The following is a 25,051-nucleotide window of genomic DNA, read 5'->3' as shown; positions in this document are numbered from 1 at the left end:
GAGGGTGTGACACCCTCTCCCTTTGGAAAATGGTGTGAAGGCAGGGGAGGAGTAGCCTCCCCCAGCCTCTGGAAATGCTTTCTTGGGCACAGATGTGCCCAATTCTGCATAAGCCAGTCTACACCGGTTCAGGGGACCCCTTAGCCCTGCTCTGGCGCGAAACTGGACAAAGGAAAGGGGAGTGACCACTCCCCTGACCTGTACCTCCCCTGGGAGGTGCCCAGAGCTCCTCCAGTGTGCTCCAGACCTCTGCCATCTTGGAAACAGAGGTGCTGCTGGCACACTGGTCTGCTCTGAGTGGCCAGTGCCACCAGGTGACGTCAGAGACTCCTTGTGATAGGCTCCTTCAGGTGTTGCTAGCCTATCCTCTCTCCTAGGTAGCCAAACCCTCTTTTCTGGCTATTTAGGGTCTCTGTCTCTTGGGATTCCTTAGATAACGAATGCAAGAGCTCATCCGAGTTCCTCTGCATCTCTCTCTTCACCTTCTGCCAAGGAATCGACTGCTGACCGCGCTGGAAGCCTGCAAACCTGCAACAAAGTAGCAAAGACGACTACTGCAACTCTGTAACGCTGATCCTGCCGCCTTCTCGACTGTTTTCCTGGTGGTGCATGCTGTGGGGGTAGTCTGCCTCCTCTCTGCACTAGAAGCTCTGAAGAAATCTCCCGTGGGTCGACGGAATCGTCCCCCTGCAACCGCAGGCACCAAAAAGCTGCATTACCGGTCCCTTGGGTCTCCTCTCAGCACGACGAGCGAGGTCCCTCGAATCCAGCAACTCTGTCCAAGTGACTCCCACAGTCCAGTGACTCTTCAGTCCAAGTTTGGTGGAGGTAAGACCTTGCCTCACCTCGCTGGGCTGCATTGCTGGGAACCGCGACTTTGCAGCTACTCCGGCCCCTGTGCACTTCCGGCGGAAATCCTTTGTGCACAGCCAAGCCTGGGTCCACGGCACTCTAACCTGCATTGCACGACTTTCTAAGTTGGTCTCCGGCGACGTGGGACTCCTTTGCGCAACTTCGGCGAGCACTGTTTCACGCATCCTCGTAGTGCCTGTTTCTGGCACTTCTCCGGGTGCTACCGGCTTCAGAGAGGGCTCCTTGTCTTGCTCGACGTTCCCTCTCTCTGCTGGTCCAATTTGCAACCTCCTGGGCCTCAGCAGCGTCCAAAAACGCTAACCGCACGATTTGCAGCTAGCAAGGCTTGTTGCCGTTCTTTTGGCGGGAAAACACTTCTCCACGACTCTCCACGGCGAGAGGGATCCGTCCACCAAAGGGGAAGTCTCTAGCCCTTTTCGTTCCTGCAGAAACCTCAGCTTCTTCTGTACAGTAGAAGCTTCTTTGCACCCGCAGCTGGCATTTCCTGGGCATTTGCCCATCTCCGACTTGCTTGTGACTTTTGGACTTGGTCCCCTTGTTCCACAGGTACCCTAGATTGGAAATCCAGCGTTGTTGCATTGTTGGTTTGTGTCTTTCCTGCATTAGTCCTCTAACACGACTTCTTTGTCCTTAGGGGAACTTTAGTGCACTTTGCACTCACTTTTCAGGGTCTTGGGGAGGGTTATTTTTCTAACTCTCACTATTTTCTAATAGTCCCAGCGACCCTCTACAAGGTCACATAGGTTTGGGGTCCATTCGTGGTTCGCATTCCACTTTTGGAGTATATGGTTTGTGTTGCCCCTATCCCTATGTTTCCCCATTGCATCCTATTGTAACTATACATTGTTTGCACTGTTTTCTAAGACTATACTGCATATTTCTGGTATTGTGTATATATATCTTGTGTATATTTCCTATCCTCTCACTGAGGGTACACTCTAAGATACTTTGGCATATTGTCATAAAAATAAAGTACCTTTATTTTTAGTATAACTGTGTATTGTGTTTTCTTATGATATTGTGCATATGACACTAAGTGGTACTGTAGTAGTTTCACACGTCTCCTAGTTCAGCCTAAGCTGCTCTGCTAAGCTACCATTATCTATCAGCCTAAGCTGCTAGACACCCTATACACTAATAAGGGATAACTGGGCCTGGTGCAAGGTGCAAGTACCCCTTGGTACTCACTACAAGCCAGTCCAGCCTCCTACACCCTCCCTCTACAGTGGATTCAACTTCTGAGGAAGAAGAATTCCCTCCCTGTGCAGAACCTACACCAGAGGAGCTTCAAGCAGACACTGCTGAACTTTTGGGTGAAGGGGGGCCTGCCAGGGAGGAGCTGAGTGTGGCACAGCAAACCTGTCCCACATTAGAGGGTCTCAGACAGCAAGCTGTCAAACAGGCTAATGTGGATGTGAGTGACTCTCACAGAGTTTACTGGGAGGACAACCTCTTGTACACTGAGGCAAGGGATCCTAAACCTGGAACTGCCAGGAGATTAGTGATCCCTCAGGAGTACAGAAAGTTCCTCCTAACTCTTGCACACGACATTCCCCTAGCTGGGCACCTGGGACAAATGAAAACTTGGGACAGACTGGTTCCATTGTTTCATTGGCCTAGGATGTCTGAGGACACAAAAGATTTTTGTAAGTCCTGTGAAACCTGTCAAGCCAGTGGCAAAACAGGTGGCACTCCAAAGGCACCCCTTATTCCACTGCCTGTGGTTGGGGTTCCCTTTGAAAGGGTAGGGGTTGACATAGTTGGCCCCCTTGACCCTCCTACTGCTTCAGGCAATAGGTTTATCTTGGTGGTAGTGGACCATGCCACACGATATCCTGAAGCAATTCCTTTAAGGACCACTACAGCACCTGCAGTGGCAAAGGCCCTCCTGGGAATATTTTCTAGGGTGGGCTTCCCAAAGGAAGTAGTATCAGACAGAAGAATCAATTTCATGTCTGCATACTTAAATGCGGAAATGTGGAAGGAGTGTGGTGTGACTTACAAGTTCACTACACCCTATCATCCACAAACAAATGGACTGGTGGAGAGATTGAATAAAACTCTCAAAGGCATGATTATGGGTCTCCCTGAAAAACTCCGCAGGAGATGGGATATCCTGTTACCATGCCTCCTTTTTGCCTACAGGGAGGTACCCCAGAAAGGAGTGGGCTTCAGCCCCTTTGAACTTCTTTTTGGACACCCTGTTAGGGGTCCACTCACACTTGTAAAGGAGGGTTGGGAACAACCTTTAAAAGCTCCTAAACAAGATATTGTGGATTATGTACTTGGCCTCAGATCAAGGATGGCTGAGTATATGAAAAAGGCCAGTAAAAACCTTCAGGCCAGCCAAGAGCTCCAGAAGCAATGGCATGATCAGAAGGCTGTTTTGGTTCAGTACAAACCAGGGCAGAAAGTGTGGGTCTTGGAGCCTGTGGCCCCAAGAGCACTCAAAGATAAATGGAGTGGACCCCACATAATTGTTGAAAAGAAGGGTGAAGTCACCTACTTAGTTGACTTAGGCACTGCCAGGAGTCCCCTTAGGGTGCTCCATGTCAATCGCCTGAAACCCTACTATGACAGGGCTGATCTCACCCTGCTCATGGCAACTGATGAGGGACAGGAAGAAGACAGTGATCCTCTACCTGATCTCTTCTCTTCCACAGAACAAGATGCTCTTGTGGAAGGTGTAGTTTTAGCTGACTGTCTTACTGCTGAGCAGAAAGACCATTGCATAAACCTCCTAGATCAATTCTCTGAACTCTTCTCTACTGTGCCAGGTACCACTTCTTGGTGTGAGCACACTATAGATACTGGAGACAGTTTACCTGTCAAAAGTAAGATCTATAGGCAGCCTGACCATGTCGTGGACTGCATAAAGCAAGAGGTGCAGAAAATGTTAGAACCAGGAGTGGTTGAACACTCTGAAAGTCCATGGGCTTCTCCTGTGGTACTTGTACCAAAACCCCATTCCAAAGATGGAAAGAAGGAAATGCGGTTTTGTGTAGACTATAGAGGTCTCAACTTGGTAACCAAAACTGATGCTCACCCTATACCCAGGGCAGATGAGCTCATAGATACACTGGCATCTGCCAAGTATCTAAGCACTTTTGATTTGACTGCAGGGTATTGGCAGATCAAATTATCAGAAGATGCTAAACCTAAAACTGCATTTTCAACCATTGGAGGACATTACCAGTTCACAGTAATGCCTTTTGGATTGAAGAATGCACCTGCCACTTTTCAAAGGTTGGTGAACACAGTCCTGCAAGGGCTGGAAGCTTTCAGTGCAGCATATTTGGACGATATAGCTGTCTTTAGCTCCAGCTGGGATGATCACCTGGTCCACCTATGGAAAGTTTTAGAGGCCCTGCAAAAGGCAGGCCTCACTATCAAGGCTTCAAAGTGCCAGATAGGGCAGGGGAAGGTGGTTTATCTGGGACACCTTGTTGGTGGGGAACAGATTGCACCACTACAGGGGAAAATCCAAACTATTATAGATTGGGTTCCCCCTACCACTCAGACTCAGGTGAGAGCCTTCCTAGGCCTCACTGGGTATTACAGGAGGTTCATTAAGAACTATGGCTCCATTGCAGCCCCTCTTAATGACCTCACATCCAAAAAGATGCCTAAAAAGGTATTGTGGACAGCTAGCTGTCTGAAAGCTTTTGAGGAGCTGAAGCAGGCCATGTGCTCTGCACCTGTCCTGAAAAGCCCTTGTTACTCTAAATAATTCTATGTCCAAACTGATGCATCTGAATTAGGAGTAGGGGCAGTCCTATCACAACTTAATTCTGAGGGCCAGGATCAACCTGTTGCTTTTATTAGTAGGAGGTTGACCCCTAGAGAAAAGCGTTGGTCTGCCATTTAGAGGGAGGCCTTTGCTGTGGTCTGGGCTCTGAAGAAGTTGAGGCCATACCTGTTTGGCACTCACTTCATTGTTCAGACAGACCACAAACCTCTATTTTGGCTAAAACAAATGAAAGGTGAAAATCCTAAATTGTTGAGGTGGTCCATATCCCTACAGGGAATTGACTATACAGTGGAACATAGACCTGGGAGTAGCCACTCCAATGCAGATGGACTCTCCAGATATTTCCACTTAGACAATGAAGACTCATCAGGTCATGGCTAGTCTTATTGTCCTTCGTTTGGGGAGGGGTTGTGTGGGAAAGTACCATCTTGCCTGGCATGTTACCCCCATTTTTCACTGTATATATGTCATTTTAGTTGTATGTGTCACTGGGACCCTGTTCACAGGGCCCCAGTGCTCATAAGTGTGCCTGAATGTGTTACCTGTGTAGTGACTAACTGTCTCACTGAGGCTCTGCTAATCAGAACCTCAGTGGTTATGCTCTCTCATTTCTTTCAAATTGTCACTAACAGGCTAGTGACCAATTTTACCAATTTACATTGGCTTACTGGAACACCCTTATAATTCCCTAGTGTATGGTACCGAGGTACCCAGGGTATTGGGGTTCCAGGAGATCCCTATGGGCTGCAGCATTTCTTTTGCCACCCATAGGGAGCTCTGACAATTCTTACACAGGCCTGCCACTGCAGCCTGAGTGAAATAACGTCCACGTTATTTCACAGCCATTTTACACTGCACTTAAGTAAACTTATAAGTCACCTATATGTCTAACCTTTACCTGGTAAAGGTTGGGTGCTAAGTTACTTAGTGTGAGGGCACCCTGGCACTAGCCAAGGTGCCCCCACATTGTTCAGGGCCAATTCCCCGGACTTTGTGAGTGCGGGGACACCATTACACGCGTGCACTACATATAGGTCACTACCTATATGTAGCTTCACAATGGTAACTCCGAATATGGCCATGTAATATGTCTATGATCATGGAATTGCCCCCTCTATACCATCCTGGCATAGTTGGCACAATCCCATGATCCCAGTGGTCTGTAGCACAGACCCTGGTACTGCCAAACTGCTTTTCCCGGGGTTTCACTGCAGCTGCTGCTGCTGCCAACCCCTCAGACAGGCAGCTGCCCTCCTGGGGTCCAGCCAGGCCTGGCCCAGGATGGCAGAACAAAGGACTTCCTCTGAGAGAGGGTGTGACACCTTCTCCCTTTGGAAAATGGTGTGAAGGCAGGGGAGGAGTAGCCTCCCCCAGCCTCTGGAAATGCTTTCTTGGGCACAGATGTGCCCAATTCTGCATAAGCCAGTCTACACCGGTTCAGGGGACCCCTTAGCCCTGCTCTGGCGCGAAACTGGACAAAGGAAAGGGGAGTGACCACTCCCCTGACCTGTACCTCCCCTGGGAGGTGCCCAGAGCTCCTCCAGTGTGCTCCAGACCTCTGCCATCTTGGAAACAGAGGTGCTGCTGGCACACTGGACTGCTCTGAGTGGCCAGTGCCACCAGATGACGTCAGAGACTCCTTGTGATAGGCTCCTTCAGGTGTTGCTAGCCTATCCTCTCTCCTAGGTAGCCAAACCCTCTTTTCTGGCTATTTAGGGTCTCTGTCTCTTGGGATTCCTTAGATAACGAATGCAAGAGCTCATCCGAGTTCCTCTGCATCTCTCTCTTCACCTTCTGCCAAGGAATCGACTGCTGACCGCGCTGGAAGCCTGCAACACTGCAACAAAGTAGCAAAGACGACTACTGCAACTCTGTAACGCTGATCCTGCCGCCTTCTCGACTGTTTTCCTGGTGGTGCATGCTGTGGGGGTAGTCTGCCTCCTCTCTGCACTAGAAGCTCCGAAGAAATCTCCCGTGGGTCGACGGAATCGTCCCCCTGCAACCGCAGGTACCAAAAAGCTGTATTACCGGTCCCTTGGGTCTCCTCTCAGCACGACGAGCGAGGTCCCTCGAATCCAGCAACTCTGTCCAAGTGACTCCCACAGTCCAGTGACTCTTCAGTCCAAGTTTGGTGGAGGTAAGTCCTTGCCTCACCTCGCTAGACTGCATTGCTGGGAACCGCGACTTTTGCAGCTACTCCGGCCCCTGTGCACTTCCGGCGGAAATCCTTTGTGCACAGCCAAGCCTGGGTCCACGGCACTCTAACCTGCATTGCACGACTTTCTAAGTTGGTCTCCGGCGACGTGGGACTCCTTTGTGTAACTTTGGGTGAGCACAGTTTCACGCATCCTCGTAGTGCCTGTTTCTGGCACTTCTCCGGGTGCTACCTGCTGCTAAGAGGGCTCCTTGTCTTGCTCGACGTCCCCTCTACCTCCTGGTCCAATTTGCGACCTCCTGGTCCCTCCTGGGCCACAGCAGCGTCCAAAAACGCTAACCGCATGATTTGCAGCAAGCAAGGCTTGTTGGCGTCCTTTCGGCGGGAAAACACTTCTGCACGACTCTACAAGGCGAGAGGGATCCGTCCTCCAAAGGGGAAGTCTCTAGCCCTTTGCGTTCCTGCAGAAACCGCAGCTTCTTCAGTCCAGTCGAAGCTTCTTTGCACCCGCAGCTGGCATTTCCTGGGCATCTGCCCATCTCAGACTTGCTTGTGACTTTTGGACTTGGTCCCCTTGTTCCACAGGTACCCCAGATTGGAAATCCAGCGTTGTTGCATTGTTGGTTTGTGGCTTTCCTGCCTTATTCCCCTATCACGACTTCTTTGTCCTTTGGGGAACTTTAGTGCACTTTGCACTCACTTTTCAGGGTCTTGGGGAGGGCTAATTTTCTAACTCTCACTATTTTCTAATAGTCCCAGCGACCCTCTACAAGGTCACATAGGTTTGGGGTCCATTCGTGGTTCGCATTCCACTTTTGGAGTATATGGTTTGTGTTGCCCCTATCCCTATGTGTCCCCATTGCATCCTATTGTAACTATACATTGTTTGCACTGTTTTCTAAGACTATACTGTATATTTCTGGTATTGTGTATATATATCTTGTGTATATTTCCTATCCTCTCACTGAGGGTACACTCTGAGATACTTTGGCATATTGTCATAAAAATAAAGTACCTTTATTTTTAGTATAACTGTGTATTGTGTTTTCTTATGATATTGTGCATATGACACTAAGTGGTACTGTAGTAGCTTCACACGTCTCCTAGTTCAGCCTAAGCTGCTCTGCTAAGCTACCATTATCTATCAGCCTAAGCTGCTAGACACCCTATACACTAATAAGGGATAACTGGACCTGGTGCAAGGTGCAAGTACCCCTAGGTACTCACTACAAGCCATTCCAGCCTCCTACAATCAGTAAAAGTAAAACCAGTAGGCCCTAGTAGGCCTCATAGGGCATTTTACAGTCTATCCACTTTGGTTGATACTGAAGTTTGGGTCTTTTTACAAAACAATCAGGATTCAGCTCCTCCCAAACACTCCCAACAGAGGCTGAATTCCCTCAGATTTTCTAGTAGGAGTGTGAAGTTTAATATCTGTATAATAGGGGAGCCTCTGAGGGGAGGAGGGTGGGTCGCATGTGAATCTATGAAAGATACCAATACTGGAGAACTGCAGTTACAGGTAAGTAACTAATTTTCTTCTCCAGTATTGGATCTTTCATAGATTCACATGCTTGAATCAGAATAACGAGCAGTGTTCCTAATTAGGGAAATTCATTGACTGCAATTTTGTCTGAATTTTATAAGTGATGCGAGTCACTTTAGTTCAGCTTTAAAATGCACGTAAAGATCTATATATCAAAACATACATATATATATATATATAATCTATATATATATATCTCCATAGACGTCCGGATAGAAGAGCAATAAAAGCTATGTGGCCGAAATTCCTGACACAATTTGTTTTGTTATTATTATGAAGTGTACTACTAGTTAACGCAGTATAACAAAGTGAACAATCCGAAGCACAAAATTAGAGTAAAAACACACAGTAGCTAGTAATAAGACTAAGAACCAATAACGAACATACCTCAAGTGTGGTGGTGGGATGTGTAAGAGGCTCACCTTAACGAAATAGATGCCTCAGCACTGCCTGTCCCACTGCTGTATCGATGTTACTAGTTTCCTCGAGACAGTAGTGTTTTGTAAACGTATGCTGGCTGGACCATGTTGCTGCTCTACAGATGCTGTGTAGTGGTACACCTGCAAAGAGTGCAGCTGAAGTGGCTACCGATCTTGTAGAGTGGGCTCTCACCTTGGTGTGAAGTGGTTTTCCTGCTTTTGAATGGCAGAATTGAATTGCCAGGCCAATCCATCTTGCTATAGTCTGTTTGGACACCGCATGTCCCTTTCTTGTGCCGCCAAATGCTACAAATAATTGATCAGATTGGCGGATGGCTTGAGTTTGCTGTAGATAAAACTTTAAACATCTTTTAATATCGAGAGAATGTAACGTCTTCTCTGCTATTGTTTGCGGATTTGGAAAGAAGGTTTTTAAGATGACTGGTTCATTCAAGTGAAACGTTGAAGGAACTTTCGGGATGAATTTAGGATTTGTTCGCAGGATGACACCTGAGTTTGTGAATTGGAGAAAAGGCTGTTTGATAGTGAAAGCCTGAATGTCGCTGACTCTTTTTGCTGAAGTAAGAGCTAACAGTAACGCTGTTTTCCATGAAATGAATTTTAAATCAGCCTTGTGGATCGGCTCAAAAGGAGCTTTCGTGAGCTGCATCAGGACAACATTTAGGGACCATAATGGTGGAGGCTTTCTAACTGGCGGGAAAGTCAGAAAAAGACCCTTCATGAATTGTTTGACAATTCCTGTAGAACACATTGAGATTCTGTCTGGAGATTTGCGGTATCCGGAGATTGCAGCCAGATGTACTCGAATGGAAGAATATGCAAGTCCTGATTGTGCCAAGAGCAGGAGATATGGAAGTATCTGTTCCGGAGTAGAGGACAAAGGATGTATATGCTCTGCTGCACACCATATACAAAAACGCTTCCACTTCAGCTTATAGGTTTTGTTAGTGGTGTCTGTTCTAGCTTTTGCCAAGATGTCTCTACACTCCTGGGAAATGTTGAGATTCAAGTATTCATTGTATTCAGGAGCCAAGCCGACAAATGAAGAGACGACGGATCCGGGTGTCTGACTTGTCCCTGGTGCATTGTTAAAAGAGTCGGACTCTGTCTGAGTCGTAGATGTGGTCGTTCGGAGAGCATGAGGAGCTCTGTATACCAGACTTGTCTGGGCCATCTGGGAGCTATGAGGAGAAGGCGACACCCCTTCACCTTCAGTTTGTTGATGACTCTCGGAATGAGCGGGATCGGAGGAAAAGCGTAGGCATAAACTCCGGACCATCTCATCGAAAACGCATTCCCCCATGAATCTTTTTGGGGAAGCCAACTTGCGTAGTACTGGCATTTCTTGTTCTCGAGAGTGGCAAATAGATCTAGGTTCGGTTTGCCCCATAACCGAAAAAGACTGTCGAGAGTTTTTTGGTCTAGTTCCCATTCGTGATAAGGAATCACTGTCCTGCTCATGGTGTCTGCTAGAACATTGGTTTGTCCTGGCACATGCTCCGCTTTGAGTGAAATATTGTGCTTGATGGCCCATGTCCAAATTTGGTGTGCTAGCTGCGAGAGTTGTAGGGATCTCGTGCCTCCTTGCTTGTTTAGATAAAACATGCTGGTTGTCTTGTCTGTCCTGATTAAGACGCTTGAATTTTGTATTTTTGGCAAGAAAGCTTTTAGCGCTAAGTGTATCACCTTGAGTTCTAGATAATTGATGTGGAGCTGAGTGTCTTTCACATTCCAGATTCCGCTGATTTGCAGGTCCTGGCAATGTGCCCCCCATCCTTCGAGAGAGGCATCCGTTGTTACTATGTAACTTGGTGTTTGATGAAGAAACAAGAGTCCGTTTGACAAATTGGTCAGAGTCGACCACCACCTCATGGTGTTCTTCATTTGAGGCGTTATGCGAATCTGGTCTTCGAAGGAACCGTTGACCTGGGTCCATTGTACATCTAATTGCTCTTGCAGGGGTCGCATATGGAGCCTGCAATCTGGGACTAGCGGAATGCATGATGATATCATCCCGAGCAATGACTTGTAGATGCGGACTGAAACAAACTTTTTTCTGGAGAGGCTGTGTGCCAAGGAGGTTAATTTTTGTTTCCTCTCGTGAGATGGGTACGCTTTGCTGCGGACTGTGTCTAGTATTGCTCCCAAGAAACTTAATACCTGTTTGGGGTAGAGCTGAGATTTCTGGTAGGTGATTACAAACCCCAGGCTGTGCAACAATTGAAGGCAATAGGAGATATGACTTGTCACTTGCACTTCTGAGGGTGCCTTTATAAGCCAGTCGTCCAGGTAAGGAAAGACCTGGATACCTGATTGACGGAGATGTGCTGCTACCGGAGCCAACATTTTTGTGAAGATTCTGGGGGCTGATTTGAGACCGAATGGGAGAACCCGGAATTGGAGGTGCATACTTCCCACTCTGAACCTTAGGAATTTGCGATGGTAGCGATATATGGGGATATGAATATAAGCATCCTGGAGGTCTAGGGATGCCATCCGATCCCCGGTATTTAACAGACGCAGGACATCTTGCAGTGTTACCATCCTGAAAGACTTTTTCTTTAGAAATTTGTTTAGTGCTCTCAAGTCCAGGATGGGACGCCAGTCTCCTGAGGGTTTCTTTACAAGGAAAAAAACGGGAGTAGAATCCTGTGTTCTTTTGAGATAAAGGTACTGGTTCTACTGCTCCTTTTCTCAACATTACTCTTACTTCCCTGAGGAGTTGGTTCAATCTCGGAGGCGGTGGGCCCGATGGAGGAACAATTGATGGTGTTTGTGTGAATTCCAGAGTATGACCTCTGGCCACTACATCGAGTACCCATCTGTCCGATGTTATAGTCTTCCACATGGGGAAATAGGAAGTGATTCGACCTCCGACCCTCAATGTTGGTTGGAGGGGAAGCGCTGAGATGATCGGCGGGTCATTGCTTTCTGCCTGTATCTCTTCCTCGGGCAGCTCCTCTTCCTCTAGCCGGATGTTTGTACTGTAAGCCGCGGCCGGTGGTAATCTATAATGCTGCTGTTGCTGCTGGTACTGATGTTGTGATCCTGTGGAGGAAGACTGATATTGTGATCTGTATTGTTGGTATCCACCTCGAAAGGAGTAATTACCTCTACCCCTTGCTCCACGAAAGGGTTGTTTTTTATATTGCAGGGTACCAAGGGATTTTGCCGTATCGGTATCTGTCTTGATGGCCTGCAACATGTCGTCGACATGTTTACCAAAGAGACTCTCTCCATCGAAAGGCATGTCGAGAACACGACTCTGAACTTCTGGTCTGAATGAAGTAGCTTTAAGCCATCCTTGTCTGCGCAGGACTGCTGCGCCAGCTAATTGTCTAAAGCCAGTGAGAGAAATGTCTATTGCGCTGTCTATAATCTCAGCGGAGACCCTTTCTCCCTCTTGCAAGACCTTCTTTGCTTCCACCTTGACGTCTTCTGGCAATAAATCTAAAAAGGCAGACATGTCTGCCCACATCTGACGATCGTATCTTCCCAGAATGGCAAGGGAATTAGCCGCCTTAACTGTGACTGCAGCAACAGAGGAGAATTTTTTACCGATATTGTCTAATCTCCTTCCTTCCTTGTCTGGGGGAGACGCAATAGGTGTGGAGGGGTTTTTGGAACGCCGCTGAGCCGCCTGTGATATAACAGAGTCAGGTTTCGGCTGTGAGACTAGACAGGCCGGAGAATCCTCTGGGGCCTTGTACTTCTTCTCTAGTCTTGGCATTTGAGAAGGCACTGTTGCCGGGTTTTTCATTGCCTTCAAACCCTCCTGCCATAAGAAATCTACAATGGGTATGGCTCTTACCGATCTCTTTGAAGGTTCTTTAAAGTCTTATAAAAAACATTCGGTTTCATGAGAAACAATTGCTAGCCCAAAACGTTTCACCGCCCTCTCTATTAAATTATGGAAACCTCCTATGTCCTCTGGAGGAGAATCTACTGGACCTGCTGGCGGTGGAGATGGTGTGGGGACGAGATAATCATCCCATTCACTAGCCGCTGAATCTCTTAACTCACCCTCTTCTCTTTCGTCGTCTGACGAGGGGCAAGCTTCTTGAGTTTGGCTAGTTATCGGTATACTAGCCTGTGGCGTTTCTGAAAAATTAGAGGTGTGAGTCTGACGATGTGTCTGGTAGCTCTCCGGTCTAGGTGGCGTGGACTGAGTTGATGGTGGAAATCTTTTATAGTAGTCCTTAAACATGTACTGTAGATCTGCTACCAGTGTGCTAGGCATAGCGAGGGGCGATGGTTGTTCTGCCTGTGGATAAGATGTTGAGGCGTAACTAGGCTGGTAATGCTGATCCTCCTCTTCATCAAACTCTTGGCATTTGACTGAGTTGGGACGGGCTACTAGCTGCCCCAAACATTCCATCGTTCTGAGAGTATGCATCATCGTCCTCGTCCTCAAAAAGATGTTGTGGTGGATATGGCAACACTTTACTTGGCGAGGTATGCATTGGCAGAATATCGGATGCCTTGTTACCCATATCAATAAGTGAAAGGGGTAAGAATCTGGTAGTCGTCCTGATTGTATGAGGAATGGTGTGGCGAAGTGTCCAGGTAGGTGGATGGCTTGTACACCGTTAGTTGTGTTGACGATATAATCGTCAACGGTTTTCCCTCGTCAACGGTTTTCCCTCGTCGACGGTTCCCTCGTCGACGGATCTCTCATCTTTGCCAACGGGTCTTGTGTCGACGAATCCTTCATCGATGGCCCCTTCGTCGACGGGCCCTTTGTAGACGACGGTCGTTTCGCCGAAGTATCTTCTATTGGTGCCGTCGTCGGCAGTGCCTTTTTAAACCTCATTGAGAGGTGCTTCGTAGATGGGAGTGCCCTGGTAGATTGGTGAACCCAGGAGGCCTCCGCTGTCGACGATGTGGTTGCCGACGAAGATTTCTTAAACATTTTTGCCGTAATTATCGTCGTTGATGATAACGGCGACGACGTCATAATCATCGGTGCGACCGGTGTTGTAAACGTTGACGATACTATAGTCGCTGTTGTCGTCGACACCGTCGTCGACGGGGTGGTCGTCGACGGTTGCTTTTTCACCGAAAAGAGTTGTTCTGGCTCTTTCTGTGGTCACAGAGACAGAGATGGCTTTTTTGAGGTGCTTTTTCGGTGCAAAGGCGTCGTAGGCTCTGAATGAACCTTTTTTGGCACATGTTTAAATGTATCTGAACGGGAAACATCCTTTTTCGCTTCAGTAGAGACTTGCTTTGTCTTTTTGGGCACCTTCCTAGGTGGTTCATCAGACTCTCTACTTCTCTCACCTTTTCTTTTATGAGGGCGAGAAGTATGTGATGACGGTTCGCTGTCATCTGAGGAAGGATGTTCCATGGCTTTTTGTTTTTGCAGCCATAAGAGAAGTCTACCCTCACGGTCTTTAAGGGTTTTTTGACTAAAGGTGCGACAGATTTTGCAGTCTCTCACCTTGTGGTCTGGATGGAGGCAGTAGATACACTTCTTGTGGGGGTCATCAACATGCAGTCTCTTCTTCCCACAATTGTCAGTCTCTGAACAGACCCTTCTTTGTCTTTTCAGACATAGTGAAGCTGTGGCTAGTTTCCTGAGAGAAACCACAATCTTCAGTCAGAAATAAGGAAAAAACTGAGCAGAGCTCAGGGAGACTCCCTTCACACGACGTGCGGTAGAAAATCTGAGGGAATTCAGCCTCTGTTGGGAGTGTTTGGGAGGGGCTGAATCCTGATTGGTTGATACTGAAGTTTGGGTCTTTTCACAAAACAAAGTGGATAGACTGTAAAATACCCTATGAGGCCTACTTGGGCCTACTGGTTTTACTTTTACTGATTTACTGCTATATATATATTTAAGTTTACCGTGAGGCTCCCACCTCGACGACGGGGATGATTCAAGCATGTGAATCTATGAAAGATCCAATACTGGAGAATTCACAGTTCTCAAGTGAAGATGTCCGAAGAATTTCCATGAAAAAATAATTTTCCATGAAACCGTAAAATAAATATAGGTTTTCAAATTTTTATTTTCCTAATGCCGCTTCATTTGTTTAAAATATTAGAGAAATCGAAAACGTATCTTTGTAGGTTTATTCTTCACATAAAAGAAAATGATTTTCATTAAATGTTTTCTCCCCCTCCCTCCCTGTGGAATTTGTAGATATTTGTTTAATGTTCTCACACTTACTGCTCTGTGATCACTTAGGCCAAACAGATGGGGAAGCCGTTGCAAATGTCTGGGAACATTGGCAAAGCTGTAAGTTTTACTCCGCCATTGCATTGCCTTGAGTTGCTTGGTGCCTGGAAGCTGTGTTTCGCGGCACTGCTGCACTTTACATGTAAACAAACCTGTTCACAACAGTCTGAGGGACCTCTCCAGTGACACACTCCTGGGAGCTCCTCCTTGATGTCACTCAGGACTCTGGCATCTTAGAATACCTGACTGAAATACCACAGTTGTACCATATATCTCCACCCACAAAATTCTGTAAATCCCAATTTTGTGAATCAGGAATTTATACACGTTCTACATTTAAACTACCTTATTTTACCTTACATTTATAAATGTTTGAAGGATTCAGATACTCTATTCTCTAAGGAGTAAACAGGACATTTCTTGTTTTTTTTCCATCCCCATCACACTCCAGCATTAACATGCAGCGTGCTTTCTCTGCATGGCAAATGCTGGCAGTATGTATTTTGCAGTGTATTAAAATTTTTGTAAACGGTGCTAGCAAATGGCATTTGCATCCGTGGACTTGAAACAGCCGTTGTCATCTGTGTCTGCTTTCAACTTCGTCGGCATCCCATCAAACTTCAAATTATAAAATACCTTCCCTTTCAGCCATGCATAAAATAAAGAATTGGGAATTTCTAAAGATTGCAACTCAATTCTTGACTGTCTTGGAGAACACACCAAATGCTGCAACAGAAAACACATGACTGCAGTCTCCCTGGGACATCGGGGGGTGCTCCAGCACCTCTCCTACTAGACTACTTCACCCTTTGTATTGGGAGGGTGCTTTGAAGCCTCCTTGCACCTGCACACTCTGTTGCTGTGCAGCATTCTGCATCTGGCCCTTCATCAGTTTGTTGATAACTTTCTGCACAGAAGGTGGTGCCACAGCAAAGAGCATGTCTCCTCAGGAGGGGTCTAGGAATTGGGCGACCCTTACGTTTCTGTCAGTTTTGTTGTAATGTCATTCCATTGTGCAATTCTATAAAGACAAGAAAATCCAAAAGCCTGTCTGGAACCGGAGCAATGCTCTGAACATGCAAATTTTGTGTTTTACAGCAGAAATACGTGAGGTGCTCCATCCGCGCAGAGGTGCGACACCTGCGGAGGGTCCTGTGTCACCGACTCAACGTTGTCCCACCGCACGTAAGGCAGCAGGTCTTTATAGGGTTGGCGCATAGGGTATGAGAAAACAGTCTTCAATTCAGAATGGACAGTGGGTTGGAATGTCTGCAGTTTTGAGACCAGGCTAGATGCTCACTATTAATTATAAACATTGGAATGTAATATCTTGTTTTTAGGATTCTCCTAAATACCACGCTTCTGTTTCTAAGTTTTGTAAATAATGGATTTTCATCTTCTCATCGCCTAGATGTGGAATCTCTGAAAATTGATATGTATGTGGTTTGGGTTCACAAACATATATATTACAGTTGCAGTAATCTTCATGTCTGATCCACCTTGAGTAGTGTCTGCACTATAACCTGGCGCTTTGTATCTTTTCTTCATTTACCTGTGAGTGAGAGGGGCATTCTTACACTCACCTGTGCTTGTCGTATCACATTAATATGCAGGTCCAGCTTCTCTTCAACAACGAGTCCCTTCCAGATCACATGACCATGAAGCAGCTCTACTTGTCACGGTGGTACGGCAAGGTGGGTACCGCACTCCGGTATTACTGTAATGAAATACTGCTGATGAAAACCAAGCGCACGTGTGCAAATCATCACCATGTGTTACTGCACATCTCTGATGAGTAGGACTATTACTGTGAGGAAATACTGCTGATAAAAACCAAGCGCACGTGTGCAAATCATCACCATGTGTTACTGCACATCTCTGATGAGTAGGACTATTACTGTGAGGAAATACTGCTGATAAAAACCAAGCACTCGTGTGCAAATCATCACCATGTGTTACTGCACATCTCTGATGAGTAGGTCTATTACTGTGAGGAAATACTGCTGATAAAAACCAAGCACTCGTGTGCAAGTCATCACCATGTGTTACTGCACATCTCTAACGAGTAGTGTTACTGCAGATCTCTAACAAGCAGGATTATTACTGTGAGGAAATACTGCTGATGAAAACCAAGCGCACGTGTGCAAGTCATCACCATGTGTTACTGCACATCTCTGATGAGTAGGACTATTACTGTAAGGAAATACTGCAGATGAAAACCAAGCACTCGTGTGCAAGTCATCACCATGTGTTACTGCACATCTCTAACGAGTAGTGTTACTGCAGATCTCTACTGAGTAGGACTATTACTGTAAGGAAATACTGCTGATGAAAACAAAGCGCACGTGTGCAAATCATCACCATGTGTTACTGCACGTCTCTGATGAGTAGGATTATTACTGAAAGGAAATACTGCTGATGAAAACCAAGCGCACGTGTGCAAGTCATCACCATGTGTTACTGCACATCTCTAATGAGTAGGACTATTACTGTAAGGAAATACTGCTGATGAAAACCAAGCGCACGTGTGCAAATCATCACCATGTGTTACTGCACATCTCTAACGAGTAGTGTTACTGCAGATCTCTAACAAGTAGGATTATTACTGTAAGGAAATACTGCTGATGAAAACCAAGCGCACGTGTGCAAATCATCACCATGTGTTATTGGACATCTCTGATGAGTAGGACTATTACTGTAAGGAAATACTGCAGATGAAAACCAAGCGCACGTGTGCAAGTCATCACCATGTGTTACTGCACATCTCTGATGAGTAGGACTATTACTGTAAGGAAATACTGCAGATGAAAACCAAGCACTCGTGTGCAAGTCATCACCATGTGTTACTGCACATCTCTAATGAGTAGTGTTACTGCAGATCTCTAACAAGTAGGATTATTACTGTGAGGAAATACTGCTGATGAAAACCAAGCGCACGTGTGCAAATCATCACCATGTGTTACTGCACGTCTCTGATGAGTAGGACTATTACTGTAAGGAAATACTGCAGATGAAAACCAAGCGCACGTGTGCAAGTCATCACCATGTGTTACTGCACATCTCTGATGAGTAGGACTATTACTGTGAGGAAATACTGCTGATAAAAACCAAGCGCACGTGTGCAAATCATCACCATGTGTTACTGCACATCTCTGATGAGTAGGATTATTACTGTGAGGAATTGCTGCTGATGAAAACCAAGTGCACGTGTGCAAGTCATCACCATGTGTTACTGCACATCTCTGATGAGTAGGACTATTAGATTTTCCAGCACAGCGTAAATGAGTTATTAATGAGTTATTAATGACTTTTATTTTTTTATTTTTATCAATGGCAAGGTTGAACAAATTCATGTTTGATATCAGCAGCAAATGCTGATTATCACAACTTGCAAGCTGTAAGATCTGCTGTCCCTTTTCACCCTACTTTGAGGCTCCCTGGATGTTCACGGTGGCATGTGTGATCCTATTTTTTCACAGCTCAAAACTGGCTAAGAGAATTGAAGCCAGGTTCATGCATGTCCCCATGGCGGCCTTGTCCACCCTCCATGTGTACCTGCTGCCTCTCATTCCCCGTGCCCCATCTTCCTTCAGAAACAGGCAGGGGCTCAGGGCTTTGGTGTCAGGTGGCGTGCGGGTGGCGCCCAAGGACCAATATCAAAAGGCTGTTATTTGATGGTGACCACAGTCCTACGCAGTTCTAGAAAGGGCTCAAAGTGCTGACATCTGGTCTTGATGGTGAAGAAGAATACCACTTCATCTGGGAAAACTTCCCAAGTGACCAGTTCCTACGAAGGCTGCTGGCAGGGGAGGGTGTGTACCCAACACCCCCAGTTTCAATGACTTAGGAAGTTCAACAAAGTTTGTTAGGACTTTATTCCCAGTGAACGGTAAGGGTCCAGCTAAGGGGCAGTGAGCTTTTAGTAATCCATCCACCTGCCCTGGTTGGAGGCGTTGTGGTGGTATTCTACTGGAGAAGTGGGCTTGAGTTTCATGGAGTTGGAGCTGCACGTCCATTAGGAACCAGGAAATACATTTATGTTGGCTTTACACCCCCCTTTTACATTTTGTGCATGCTCCCTCCTGCCACCAGATTGTGCTGGGGCAGTGCGGGGCAGAGGAGGAAGCCCTGCATGTTTCTTGGAGCTGCCCCAAGTTTCTCCGATTTTGAAGGGAGGCGGACAAACCTCTTAGAGAGATACTTGTTTACCTCCTAACCTTTGTGTGTTTGTACTAGGCTTGAGGCAAACCGGATTTAGTGGCTCTTCAAACTAAGGTTGGTAATTGTCACTTCAGGGGAATTGTACTTCTTTTCAGTGGAACAAGGACCCACCCTTGATGTCCCAATGGTCCCAAAGGGACCTGCCTATAGAAGGCCTTTCTTGCAGTATTGAAGGGACCCACCTTCGTGTTGATAACCAGTAAAAACCACTATTGCACCATCTTAAGGGCTTTCTCGGTGCTGGCACCTCCCAGGTGGAGAGCACCTTTCCCAGGGATAAACCGATCACAATGAAACATGGCTGAGTACACTCGCCTTCTGTAGACTTGCAGACCCATTAATAACATTTTAAGCCTCAAAGATTGGGGAAGGGTGGAGAGGGACAGGGTTTTTTCTATAACCAAATAGTATTCATTTGTAGAATTCTTTATCTTCTGCGGGACATCTCAGGGCATAAGATTGATTTGATATTGTTTCGGGCAAAAGTTTATAAAAAGGCTTCTACAAACAAGTGAAGATTGCATTTCGTTACCCCAATGAAAAGCCCTTGAAAGTTAAGTATTTCAGCTAAGGCTGAATTTAGCTTGAGAGTGGTCTCGGAGAGCATCTGGTCAGTGGCTGTAAGGAAATGCCTCCTTGCCATGGTTACCCTCTGACTTTTTGCCTTTGCTGATGCTATGTTTTGAATTGAAAGTGTGCTGAGGTCTGCTAACCAGGCCCCAGCACCAGTGTTCTTTCCCTAACCTGTACTTTTGATTCCACAATTGGCACACCCTGGCATCCAGGTAAGTCCCTTGTAACTGGTACCCCTGGTACCAAGGGCCTGATACCAGGGAAGGTCTCTAAGGGCTGCAGCATATCTTATGCCACCCTGGGGTCCCCTCACTCAGCACAGACACACTGCTTGCCAGCTTGTGTGTGCTGATGAGAACAAAACGAGTAAGTCGACATGGCACTCCCCTCAGGGTGCCATGCCAACCTCACACTGCCTATGCAGTATAGATAAGTCACCCCTCTAGTAGGCCTTACAGCCCTAAGGCAGGGTGCACTATACCATAGGTGAGGGCACCAGTGCATGAGTACTGTGCCCCTACAGTGTCTAAGCCAAACCTTAGACATTGTAAGTGCAGGGTAGCCATAAGAGTATATGGTCTGGGAGTCTGTCAAACACGGACTCCACAGCACCATAATGGCTACACTGAAAACTGGGAAGTTTGGTATCAAACTTCTCAGCACAATAAATGCACACTGATGCCAGTGTACATTTTATTGTGAAATACACCCCAGAGGGCACCTTAGAGGTGCCCCCTGAAACCTTAACCGACTATCTGTGTAGGCTGACTGGTTCCAGCAGCCTGCCACAACCGAGACATGTTGCTGGCCCCATGGGGAGAGTGCCTTTGTCACTCTGAGGCCAGTAACAAAGCCTGCACTGGGTGGAGATGCTAACACCTCCCCCAGGCAGGAGCTGTAACACCTGGCGGTGAGCCTCAAAGGCTTACCCCCTTTGTTCCAGCACCACAAGGCACTCCAGCTAGTGGAGTTGCCCGCCCCCTCCGGTCACGGCCCCACTTTTGGTGGCAAGGCCGGAGGAGATAATGAGAATAACAAGGAGGAGTCACTGGCCAGTCAGGACAGCCCCTAAGGTGTCCTGAGCTGAAGTGACTAACTTTTAGCAATCCTCCATCTTGCAGATGGAGGATTCCCCCAATAGGGATAGGAATGTGACCCCCTCCCCTTGGGAGAAGGCACAAAGAGGGTGTACCCACCCTCAGGGATAGTAGCCATTGGCTACTAACCCCCCAGACCTAAACACGCCCTTAAATTTAGTATTTAAGGGCTCCCCTGAACCTAAGAATTTAGATTCCTGAAACTACAAGAAAAGGACTGCTGAGCTGAAAGACCCCTGCAGAAGAAGAAAAGAAGACACCAACTGCTTCGGCCCCTGACTTACCGGCCTGTCTCCTGCCTTCTAAAGAAACCTGCTCCAGCGACGCTTTCCAAAGGACCAGCGACCTCTGAATCCTCAGAGGACTGCCCTGCTTCAAGAAAGACATGAAACTCGCGAGGACAGCGGCCCTGCTCCAAAAGACTGCAACTTTGTTTCAAAGGAGCAGATTTAAAGACCCCTCCAACTCCCCGCAAGAAGCGTGAGACTTGCAACACTGCACCCGGCGACCCCGACTCGACTGGTGGAGAACCAACACCTCAGGGAGGACCCTCCGGCGACTCCAAGACCGTGAGTAACCAAAGTTGTCCCCCCTGAGCCCCCACAGCGACGCCTGCAGAGGGAATCCCCAGGCTCCCCCTGACCGCGACTGCCTGACTCTGAAATCCTGACTGACGGCTGGAAAAGACCCTGCACCCGCAGCCCCCAGCACCTGAAGGAATGGAACTCCAGTGCAGGAGTGACCCCCAGGAGGCCCCTCCCGTGCCCAGGTGGTGGCTACCCCGAGGAGCTGGCAGACCGGAACCGGGGCACCCCCTTCTCTCCATTGGAGCCTATGTGTTTTGGGCACCTCTTTGACCTCTGCACCTGACCGGCCCTGAGCTGCTGGTGTGGTAACTTTGGGGTTGCTCTGAACTTGAGACTTGTAAGTGATTTACTTACCTGTTAAAACTAACAATAACTTACCTCCCCCAGGAACTGTGAAAATTGCACTAAGTGTCCACTTTTAAAACAGCTATTTGTGTTTTATGTGAAAAGTATATATGCTACTGTAATTATTCAAAGTTCCTAAAGTACTTACCTGCAATACCTTTCAAATGAGATATTACATGTAGAATTTGAACCTGTGGTTCTTAAAATAAACTAAGAAAATATATTTTTCTATAACAAAACCTATTGGCTGGAATTGTCTCTGAGTGTGTGTTCCTCATTTATTGCCTGTGTGTATGTACAACAAATGCTTAACACTACTCCTTTGATAAGCCTACTGCTCGACCACACTACCACAAAATAGAGCATTAGTATTATCTCTTTTTGCCACTATCTTACCTCTAAGGGGAACCCTTGGACTCTGTGCATACTATTCCTTACTTTGAAATAGTGCATACAGAGACAACTTCCTACAGTGGCCTCCAAGGTTTTTCACTCCTAAGGCAACCCTCAGTGAGGCCTGATGCAGTGCACTTGATGTGCAATCCAGGCCCTTTGATGATGGAGCCTGCCCTTTTAACCCATAAGGAAAAACCTGGACTGCTTGAGACTTCGAGGACACCTTATCTGAGGCCTGGTAAAGAGTCATTGAAGGGTCTGGTGACCTTCATGGGTTCTTGGGGCTTGTTAAGAAATACTGATGCTCAGAACCTGACCATGGGTGCACTTTGTGACTTTCTTTAAGAACTAGGCCCCTAATTAGGTGTGGCGTTAACCAAGACCTTTGTATGTATTAAAGTTCTGTCTCTCGCTATCCATGTGTCTGCTGCCTTCACTATGAGTGGTAGCAGTCTGCTCTTTCACAAGGAGCATATTGTCGCACAAAGTATTATTACTCAGTGCCCGTAACTACTGTGGCAATGTCTGCTTTTTGATACCAAAAGATTCTTGCCAATGTTTGTTACAATGGGGAGGGCCCAGCACCTCCCACAACAATAAAGTTTTACAAAAGTCATGTCAAAACAAGACGCATTGACAAAACCAAAAGACTTGCCACCAATGTCGGATCTATTGCCTTTGCCAATGCTTGTTTTCCCCCCCATATTTCTCATAATCTTGTTGAAAACTGGTTACACTGATTTTTCCATTAAGAATATTTTTTGGAAATGCTAGTATGCATCAATACGTCTTACTCAATAATGCTTCAAAAAATGGTGCCTAGTATTTCATAGTATTTTAGCAAAAAAAAATTCCTAGTTGCATTTTTTGTGAACATTCTATTTTGAAAGCAAAGAATCATCAGTCTTGATTTCCGGCTTCTGAATTATACGTAGCCTCATATTGTTAAACTTGACAAACGTGTGTGCGCTTTTTTTTTTTTTTTTTTTTTTTTTTTTTTTTTACTGGAACCACTGTCATTAATGCAGTCCGAGCTTACAACATTTATTTAGAGCTCTCACCCCACTAATAAAGACTTTGCAAAAATGAGCCATGAATACAAGTTCAAACAACATTAACACAGAGAGACAAATATTACCTCAAATGGAAACAATTCCCTGTCCTGCTCCATAATGTGGTACTGTAAAGTGGCAGCCAAAATGTTCAGGGGTAGGGCCTACTTGTCCCAGGGACAAAATTAACATGAAAACTTGTTGTCCTTGACACCAAACAATATGTCTGGGGCATTGGGCTATAGGAACTCCACACCCCTGATACATATACGGACACACGCGCATTGGAATGTTAGCACAAGGATGCCGTAATTTTAAACTAGCGGCCCAGTACGCCACCACTACTGCGATGCAGATAAAACAGTCTGGCACTGAGTACGATCACTGAAACATTGTATGACGACACATCCTGTCTACAGGCTAATATGATAGCCTCTTGTCATTAAAGAGAGTGTGTTTGGCGTGCAGCCCCCTTAAGCCCCCTCTCCACCCCAGTTCAGGACAACATTTGCTTCAAGGGACAGGTTTCGGACTACGTGCGTATGCTAGATTAGCAAGAGGCTTGGGCCAAAAGTTAAAAAAACAGCATACCCGCGACTCTGTTTGACACTCTGGGCAGGGAACACGACTGCGCCATGCAGGGGACATTCTTATCAGAATAGCTATGGACAACTGTTCCGTCGTAGACTATCACATTATTGATGAACTAAAGTATATTATTCTGTCCATGTGATTAGCATAAGGAAGAGCTACATTAATGGAACCATAGGAGTCCCATTCTAGCTCAAGTGTGGCACATCGTGACACTCGTACAAACATGTAATGTTCTGTGCACAGAGGGACAAAGGTAATTGTGCAACCTTGAAATCCTCCCAGATCAGTGCAGGGAATGCCACAGTATGTGATGTGCTGCGTCATGATCGCCCTCCCTGCTACGGTGACATTACATCTTTGCGTTGATCCTAAATGCATGAAATTCAGTCTTGTGCTTTATGTGGTTCTGTTCTTCTGTTTTCGCAGCCTGCACCGCTGATCCTTTACTACAGTGTGAGAGAGAAGAGAAGATAGTACCACCACTGCCAGCACGTGCCTATAGAGAAACCCCTATTTTACCAGCATTCGCCTATGTACAGAAATATATCTTTCTTGGTAAATGGACAATCCGCCAAGCTATTTAATGTAAAATTGGTTCTTTTTTTCCTGATTGCTCTATTTTTTTAAATAAAATGTTAAAACATTTGTGTCTGTGTTCTGTGCTTGGAAGACGTGAAGTTTGTCTATTTGCTGTCTGAATAAGATTAGGAAGTCAGCGTTACATCGGGGCAGGTGTGCATGGTACAAGAATATCTTTTTTTAGAATACCACTATAAACATTGCTTCCTAAACTAGATTTACAAAAATATCACTTTGTTTCGAATTGGTAATAGAAAATCTACACCTACTGATACAATATTTTTCTAAAATGGTGTTTAGGACACAATATTTGTCGAGTGATTTTCGAGACCCAATGAGTAGTTGCCTCTACTGCGCAGAGCAGTCTATTGAAAATGCCTTCGAAATCAATGTAATCTTAAGATGCAAGTGGCCATGGTTGGTGGTTCAGTTTCTTCTTGAAAGGCAAGAAGGGAGGGATGCTGGTAACTGCCCAGAGAGGGAACTCCACTCTTGGGCAGCCTGGCTAGAAAACCCTCCAGGAGGTTCTAAACTAAATGGGGACTTCCGAGCAGAACTGCTGGTTGAATCTCTTCCTCCGCTGCTGGTTGAATCTCTTCCTCCGCTGCTGGTTGAATCTCTTCCTCCGCTGCTGGCTGAATCGCTTCCTCCGCTGCTGGCT

The 25,051-nt window shown here is 46.4% G+C and overlaps 1 protein-coding gene across 2 annotated transcripts in view; it reads left to right on the top strand.

Annotated features, from left to right (window-relative positions):
* PCGF1 (polycomb group ring finger 1) overlaps positions 1-24,456 on the top strand; it is a 148,596-nt gene extending 124,140 nt beyond the window's left edge. For both annotated transcript variants that reach the window (XM_069205785.1, XM_069205787.1), the window contains exons 7-9: positions 16,045-16,131; positions 16,560-16,640; positions 24,238-24,456. In XM_069205785.1, the coding sequence (XP_069061886.1) occupies positions 16,045-16,131; positions 16,560-16,640; positions 24,238-24,285 (216 nt within the window). In that variant the 3' untranslated portion in view covers positions 24,286-24,456. The remainder of the gene's footprint in view (positions 1-16,044; positions 16,132-16,559; positions 16,641-24,237) is intronic.
* Positions 24,457-25,051: the final 595 nt, after the last annotated feature.

Source organism: Pleurodeles waltl, chromosome 1_1 (assembly GCF_031143425.1).
Source record: "Pleurodeles waltl isolate 20211129_DDA chromosome 1_1, aPleWal1.hap1.20221129, whole genome shotgun sequence".
In the NCBI taxonomy this organism is placed as follows: Eukaryota; Metazoa; Chordata; class Amphibia; order Caudata; family Salamandridae; genus Pleurodeles; species Pleurodeles waltl.
This window is presented reverse-complemented; position numbering and strand designations above follow the sequence as displayed.